Source organism: Hyaena hyaena, unplaced genomic scaffold (assembly GCF_003009895.1).
Source record: "Hyaena hyaena isolate Hyena2069 unplaced genomic scaffold, ASM300989v1 scaffold_469, whole genome shotgun sequence".
NCBI lineage: Eukaryota > Metazoa > Chordata > Mammalia > Carnivora > Hyaenidae > Hyaena > Hyaena hyaena.
Window position 1 is genome coordinate 873,570 of NW_024081103.1, and position 8,578 is coordinate 882,147.

At 37.6% G+C, this 8,578-nt stretch overlaps 1 protein-coding gene across 7 annotated transcripts in view; it reads left to right on the forward strand.

Moving 5' to 3' along the window:
* Nucleotides 1–8,578, forward strand: part of LIN54 (lin-54 DREAM MuvB core complex component) — a 65,227-nt gene that overhangs the window by 24,723 nt on the left and 31,926 nt on the right. For 6 of the 7 annotated variants that reach the window (XM_039253974.1, XM_039253978.1, XM_039253973.1 and 3 more), the window contains exon 4: nucleotides 1,033–1,175. The exons of the other annotated variant lie outside the window; for it this stretch is intronic. In XM_039253974.1, coding sequence (XP_039109905.1) covers nucleotides 1,033–1,175 — 143 coding nt within the window. The remainder of the gene's footprint in view (nucleotides 1–1,032; nucleotides 1,176–8,578) is intronic. 7 annotated transcript variants of the gene reach the window in all.

Here is an 8,578-nt window from a genome sequence, read left to right on the forward strand (position 1 = left end):
ATAAGATCACATATCCATTGTGGATTTGAAAGGGGCTCTTATAGTCTCACGAGGACTCTAGCTGACAGAGGAACCACCATCCCATGTGTGGTAGAGTAAAAGAGAGCTTTGGAAGGTCTTGCATCAGCAGTAAATGTTCTGGCCCAGAAATGACACGCATCACCTCTACTCATAGTTCATCAGTTAGAACTTGTCATGTGGCCCTAACCTAATCAGCAGGAATGGGGTGAGAGGGGGGTAGGGAATGCAGTTCACTCATGTGCCCAGAATGGGAGACAACCAGAATACATGGTGAATGGCACTAACAGCTGTCACACAGTCTTTCAAGAATTTGGAGATGTGTCATGTCTTTGTATTCCTTTCTTGACTCGGATAAAATCCTAATATTTCAAATCACTGTGATGTGATTCCCACTTTTCTAAGTCATCCAGACACCTGGCATTTTTCTGTGTTTTTCCTGAAGGGTACTGTCCAGAAGGGAACACAGTATTCCCGTATTCCTGTTGGAATCTGTCCAGAAGAACTTTTTGTTTTCCTTTTGGCAGTCTAAAAACAGATAGTATTAAATCCGACAGTGTTCAGGTTAGTCTAATAACTTTTATAGATATGGGTTGTATGCTGAATGATTTAAGTTCAGAGTAAAAAGCTATAGTACAGTACAGAGATTAATTTTTGGGACTTGGATTTGACGCCTGACTTTCAGAAACTGTGTTACACAGGGCCTGTTTCACAGTTGGCCTGAGCCTATTTTCCGATAAATGTAACGTAGCAGGATTGATGAGAACATGAGAAGTGTTTTCACATAAAGTGGTATTAAGATACTAAGTGTTACTAGGAAGCATTGTTTTGTTTCCTTCTGACTAGTTTCACCTTAGTTCATTAGGGTCTCACTTGAGTGTTTAAGTTCATGCCTGGATACATATGAGGTAGTGAACATATAGACTGCGGTCCTTGTGGGTGTAGATCATCATCACATACATGTTATATTATTATTGAAAAAAGTCAAACTGATCTGCTGCCTCTCATTTGCAGGTAGGGTTCTTTCACAGTCTACTCCCGGGACTCCATCAAAGACCATAACAATATCTGAAAGTGGTGTTATTGGATCAACTTTAAATTCTACAACACAGACACCAAATAAAATAGCCATCTCACCTTTGAAATCGCCAAATAAGGTAAAAAAAAAAAATTAGCCACAAATGCTCAAGTGTTGTGGTTAATGCTTTTGTGTTCTTACTAGTCACTTTAGATACTTCAATTTTAACATATTCCCAAACAAGTAATAGGCTTTCATCAAATACTAGATTAATTTAGTAATCAAGGAAAGAAACCTTACTCTAAACACATTGTAAGCTAGTAATATTTTGCATGCTAAGATGATTTCCATGACCCATGTAAATGTGGGTACAACAAAAATCTTTTGAATGAGGTACATAATGTGTTTAGTTCTCAAGTTAATATTTGTGCAAAATTGCTGTCTTTGGGAAGTCACATATGTAGTGACTATATGAATATAAGATGTTAAATGTAATTTTATTATTATTTTGATAAAATACTGTTTTCTGTTAAACTGTCCTGGGATTCATGGAGATATGAGTTTTTGCTGGATAACAGATTACCCAGAGTACTAGAAATTGCCATCAAATGTTGGTAACCAGATTCTCAGAGTTTTTAGACTTAAGTATAATTCATTCAAAGCAATGAAAGCTTTTCATAATTTGTTTTTTTATTTTAAGGTAGCAAAGTACTTACCATTTTACTCTTAGGTCAAATAAGTAGCCTTTAGCTCACTTCCTAAAACACACAGGTGTCATTATACCAGCATAACATTTTGAAAAGGTATATCTTCAAGGACATATTCAGGTGGAAAGCTAACCATCATTGTTCTGTAAGATGCCACCTTTGTGATTCTGGAAACTTACTACCATTGTACGGCCTTTCCTTATTTACTACTACTATTCATAAATAGAACAAACAAATGTTTGTTGCACGTTTTTTAAAAGTCTAGCTGTTGGTTTCTGTTTTAATGAGACTTGAATATAATATATAAATATGATGTCTCAACAGTTTATTAATGTGGGATTCTACCTGCATGATAACAAAATAATTGTTTACTTAAATGGAAAGAATTCAGTAGATACTTCAGCGCTTACTATGTGCTATGCATAGTGATAGGCACTGGGGATAAAAGCATGAATAAGACATGTTTTTCATTTCAAGCAGTTCAACAGGGAAGTTAGACATAAACATTAAAAATTGCCCTATAGAATCATGACAGTTCCAGGTGGGTTGATGAGCTCTTCTGTTTATGGGGTTCAGTGTATACAAAGGCTGTTCTTGAAAGGTCCTAACCTTAAACGTGACTTGGGTCTTAGCTATGGGCGAGCCACAGAGGTAATACTTGCTTTGAGGTAATATCTCGATTGAGGTAATACTTTACACAAAAGGGGCAAAGTGTGGACCCTTGAGGGAACTACATTGCTTTGATAGTGCAAGAGGTGAGGGCACTAAGGTTAGATAGAAGGTTTTATGATCTTCAGGGGAGTTTGCATTTTATTGTTCTAAAAGACTTTCTGTGGCTTACCATTGTTTCTAGAGCAGCGGTTTCCTTGCCTGCATATTGGGATCACCTGGGAATACCTGCTTTGTAGCCCTAAAGACTGTTTTAATTGGTCTGGGGTTTGGGCTGTTATCAGGATTTTTAAAAAGCTCTCTATGTGATTCTAATGGATACCCTAGATTGAAAACCACTACTCTAGGATAATATGAGATTGCATTTTTTTTTATTCTTTATTTTTTTAGAGAGGGAGAGAGGGGGAGCACTCACACAAAGGAGGGAGAGGGGCAGAGGGAAATAAAGAATCTCAAGCAGGCTCCACAGAGCCCGACTTGGGGCTCAGTCCCATGATCCAGATGATCAAGAGTCAGACATTCAACTGACTGAACCACCAGATGCTCCAAGATTTGCATTTTTAAAAAGATGATTCCTGTGGCTTTATGAAAGACAGTGTGGAAGAGACCAGTTAGGTTAGTGATTCTCATCCATGCATGAACTTTTGAAACACCCTGGAGATCCTTTGAAAAAACCTATGGCTGGGTCCTACCTGGCTCCATAAATGAGGGTCTCTAAGCTAGGGCCTAGGTATTAGTTTTAATACTAGTTTTAATATTTAAAAAATTTTAAGTAATGGTCAGGGTAGAGAATCACTAAGTTAGATTACTATAGTACTTAGGTCTGAGCTAGACTAGAAGCTAAGAGGCTTGGGAAGAAGAGATTTGTTAAAGAGGTTTAAGACATAATCTCGCTGTCAGGGTCTCAGGGAGGGGGAGAGTCTAGGATGACTCCTAGATTCCTGACTTGAATAACAGTAGTTGGTGGTGGCACTGTGGACTAGTAAGACTGGTGTATGGGCTGTATCTGATTTGCGTACAAATAGGAACTAGCTTTATTTTTCTTTCATCCTTGACTTTAGTCAAACCATCTTGGATCTTCTATATGTTGACAAGGGTTATTTTTAACTGTAAGAACAAGTCTTATTTTGGTGATTAATTTCGCAGGTATGAAAAGTCTAGTCAGAAGCTTAAATCTGGTTGAAAGCTTTTCCCCTCAACTCGGATCTAATCATGACTCAGGGACTATACAGTGAAGAAGAGGAGTGTGATCTGTTTTCTTCACTTTTCTACCTCCTCCCCCTTTTTGCTTTTGGCTTCTGATTGGAAGGAAGATTAGAAGAAAAAGGACAAAGCCTTCTATGACTGGGACTGTTGTAATCTAGCTGCCAGTGTAGCAGGAGTCCAAGTGTGGACTTTTACAGTTGTGCCTTTAGGAAAGATTTTGGAGGTCCCCATGAATATGTCCCCATTGCCCACTTCTTTGTCAAGAGTGTGGTACACACTCAGGCTATCTTCGGCAGTTTTCTCCTGGCTGTCTCTTACCTCCTCTAGTCTACTCTACAACCTGGTACTGCAATGTATCTTATAGCAGAGGCACATGTCTTTGGCCTATTAAGGTGCTTTAGCCCTTCTGCAGCATCTGTTTGGCTAATGAGAAACCTATAGAAGAACCCAATGGTAGAAGTGCAGCTTGACTAACTACTGTCCTCCTTTTCCTTGCTCTACCATTTGGACAGCTCCATCCAAACTCTTGCGTTCAGAATTCTCCAGGCTGGAACCAGTTTCTGTGTTCACATATGTCCTAAACTCCTGCGGGTATGTGTCAGGTTCTCCCAAGAAATCTCTTACTACATTCATTTCTGGTGGCTAGACCAAGATAAGCTTAAAAAGTTTCTTTATCACCAAAAAAAAAGTTTCTTTATTAGAGTATGTTGCTAGCCAAAAATTGAAATGTCAAGTTTTTCCTTCTTATAGTTATCACCTAGTCCATCACCAGAGGTTTTCTTGGAGAACCCCTGGCCTTTGTTCTTTCCGAAGTATGAAGTCTTCTCTACATTTATAAATTTACTTCTCTCTCTCTCTCTCTCTCTCTCTCTCTCTCTCTCTCAGTTTTTGAGAGAGAGACCGAGTGTGAGCAGAGGAGGGGCGGAGAGAAAGAGGGAGACACAGAATTTGAAGGCAGGCTTCAGGCTCTGAGCTGTCAGCACAGAGCCTGACACTGGACTTGAACTCACAAACTGTGAGATCATGACCTGAGCTGAAGTCGGATGCTTAACCAACTGAGCCGCTCAGGTCCCCCTACTTCTATTTCTAATCTGTTTGGTTTCATTTTCAACAGGCAGGAGGTGGATGATAGGGACACTGTCTTTCAGTAAGTCTGCCATGGATGTCTTCCCTTCGTTTTTAGTGTGTGGGGATTTATCATTTGTAGTTCTCAGCCTTGGAGGTCTCACTTCATCCAAATTTTGAAATAATAGAAAAAAATCCCATTATCCTCTTATACTAGAAAGGAAATACAGAGAGAATAACCAGTTTGGGCAAAGAGATGTTGTTTATTTCTTGGAGATGTTTGTCATCAAGTACTCATTGATTATCTAAAGAAAGATGTCCTTTAGGAAACTGAATATGGGCAGTGACTAAAACTATGCATATTGATGACATCAACCAGGGATCATGAGGTTGTATGTAGAGATAGAAGAAATCAGGACTGAACCACAGAAATATTAAGAGTTAATAGAAGAAAAGGAGTCAATGAAAGAGAAGGAATGGTAAGTAGTAGTAGGAGAAACCAAAAAAAAAAAAAAAAACTGGAAGGGGAGATGACTTCAAGATTGCTATTGGGCTACAATTTCAAATGTCAAGAAAGTCACTTAAGAAAAAGAGTGAAAAGTAAAGCTTTGCCCCCATTGATCACAGGTGGTGAGAAGGAATCACCAGGTATCCACCTTTCCCTACCTTTCAACACTCAAGAATCCGACCACCATCTGCCTTGAATAGCCAAGACTTCTCTCATTATTTATCCCTGTTTGATTTGGGTACCATCCAAAGGTGCAGACTCCTACATCACCTTTTATCTCCCACATCTAATCTCTTTAAGGTTGTCAGTATCTTCTATACTCGCTCTCACCTTATCCACCTCTTGAACTACTTCTGTTGTGCCCTCTCTGGTTCATAATCACAGTAATCCCCTAAATCCTCAATCTGTTCATTAAATGTTCCTTTATCTTGTTCTAACAGATACCCAGCTCTCCTTATCAATACTGCTTCCCCAGCAGACCTCTTAAATGATGGCCATTTTTACTCCTTCAGACCATAGGCCACTGATCCTTCAGTGGAGGGATGGGACTACATGTTTTCCTTGCTTCCTCTCATTACTATCTTGAAAACCGTTCTCACTTTCTTCTCCATCTTTGACACTAATGTTACCAGGTTTGTTAAGGGAAGTCAGGCAAGTCTAGTGTTTTCTCAATTTATTTGATATTATAGTTGTCTTCATTATAGGACGTATTTCTTCCATTATATTTATTTTGTAAAGTAATCCTCAGTTCTCTACAAAGTATTTATTAGACATATAAATAAGCACTAAACCAATGAAAACATGATTCTTCATGATTTACTTTCTTCTTGCTTTAGATTTTAGCAAAGCTGTCCTCTACTTTCTGACATTTAATGTGTCTTTTGTCCTGTAATCTTATTCTTACCTTTAAGTACTATTTTTTTTCATGGAATACTTGGGTTTATTTCAGAAACGCGGTATGATTTACGGGGCATCTGGGTGGCTCAGTCAGTTGAGCGTCTGACTCTTGATTTCTGCTTAGGTCATGATCTGTGGTGATTCGTGAGTTCGAACCTCATTCTTCTGCTTCATTCTTTCTCTTTTCTCATTCTATTTTTTAAATTTTTTATTTTTAGAGAGAGAATGCACAAGCAGGGGAGGGGCAAAGGGAGAGGGAGGGAGAGAATCTCAGGCAGGCTCCATGCTCAGCATGGAGCCCAGCACAGAGCTTGATCTCATCACTGAGATAATGACCTGAGCTGAAATCAGGAGTTGGAATCTCAACATAAGCCACGCAGGTGCTCCTCTTCTCATTCTAGAACTCTAGTTTCAAAAACGTTAGACTGATATAGTTCCACAGCGCTCAGATGCTCTGTTCTACTTATCCTTCCCTACTTTATTTTGTGTTTCAGTTTGAATAATTTCTACCGACATGTCTTTAAATTCATTGATTCTTTTCTCCTTTGTGTGGAGTTTACTAACTGGGCCAGTTGAAGGACTTCCTCATCTCTAGTAATTGTGTTTTTTAACCTCTAGCATTTCTATTTGACTCTTTCTTCCAGTTTCCGTCTCTTCTGCTGCAGTTCCCCATGGTTCGTTGCATGTTGTCTTTCCCATTAGGTCTACTAACATATTAACATATTAATCATGTTACTTATCTGATGGTTGCAACATCTAGGTCATCTCTGACTCTACCTCTTAGTTTGTTATCGGAATGGTTGTCTGGAACTTAAAAAATTTTTTTTTTAATTTTTTAAATGTTTATTTATTTATTTTGAGGGAGAGAAAGCATGAGCAGGGGTGGGGTGGAGAGACCCAAGCAGGCTGCAGTCTCAGCGCAGAGCCTGATGCAGGGCTTGATCTCACAACCATGAGATCATGACCTGTGCACCTATTATTTGACAGATTTTGGTAAAAAAACATTTTTGACATATGTCCTAGAAGCAAATGACTGCAGATTATTAAAACTTTTTGGTTGTAACTCACATTGATTCCAGTTTTTTTCTCTCTACTAAATTAAAAGAGGACCTACATGAGTTTTCAGATCACCAAGAATAATTTTTGAAGGTAGAATACAATTTAAGTTTTGGTATAAAATTCAAGAGGTGTTCAGAATATTAATGTATAGTATTATAGTAAATATTCTTTTGTTCATGTATACTTATTTGTGAAAATGATGTTTTTCAGTGTTTATAACAAAAATAGGAGTAGAATTGGTGTTGAGCTCTTACTCTCGCCATATGCAATATTCAGCCGTGGATACAGGAAGTAATGAGTCCTGTCATCCATCTGAATAAGAGATGCATCCCAGTAAAATCTTTTTTATTTGTAATAATCACAATTTATAATATATTTGTGATGCTTTGATTAAGTATATACAGTAATTATTAACTCAATCCAGACAAGATGTTTAATTAGTTAATGTATATAAATATATATAATAAATATATGTAATATATAAATACTATTGGTTTCAGAAGTAGAATTCTCTGATTCATCACTTACATGCAACACCCAATTCTCAATCACAAGTGCCCTCCTTAATCCCCATCATCCATCTGTGTAGCCCATCCCCCATCCACCTCCCTCCATCAACCCTCAGTTCTCTATCACCAAGAGTCTCTTGTGGTAGTTTGTTTCCCTTTCTTCTCTTTCTTCATCCGCTTCCCATATGTTCATCTGTTTTGTTTCTGAAACTCCACACATGAGAGAGGTCATATGATATTTGTCTTTCCTCTGATTGAGTTATTTCGCTTAGCATAATACATTCTAGCTACATCCATGTTGTTGCAAATGGCAAGATTTCATTCGTTTTGATGACTGAGTAATATTCTATTGTGTATATATACCACATCTTCTTTACCCATTCGTCAGTCGATGGACATTTGGGTTGTCTCTATAGTTTGGCTCTTGTTGATACAGACAAAATTATTTAATACTTAGACCTGTACAAAAAGGGTAATAGGAAATAAGGTTTTAAAAATTTCAATTTATATACATCTTTTTGTTTCAGAGAATTCTAAACGTATTTCAAGCATAAAAATGTGACACTAGAATAAAAGTTTTAGAGGGTAGAGAATTAAATACAAATTCACAGAGGAAAGGGAATAATGTAAATTTCTGTTTGCTTAAGAATGGTTTACTTGGGTTTTAAAAAATATAATCGATACTGGTGAGTATCAGGTCACCATGTTGATTAGATTCTATGGAATATTTTATAAAAAGTGATGTGACAGATGTATTTCAATTTAATTTTGTTAATATTTTTCATAGGCTTGAAATTATGATAAACTAAATGATGTTCTCAGTCTCTCTGAAGTTGCCTCCATTCTAGCCACCTTAAAAGGAAAAGACATGGAAAAGCACATGTGAGAGACTTTTATGGGCCAGACCTAGAAATAGGCATCT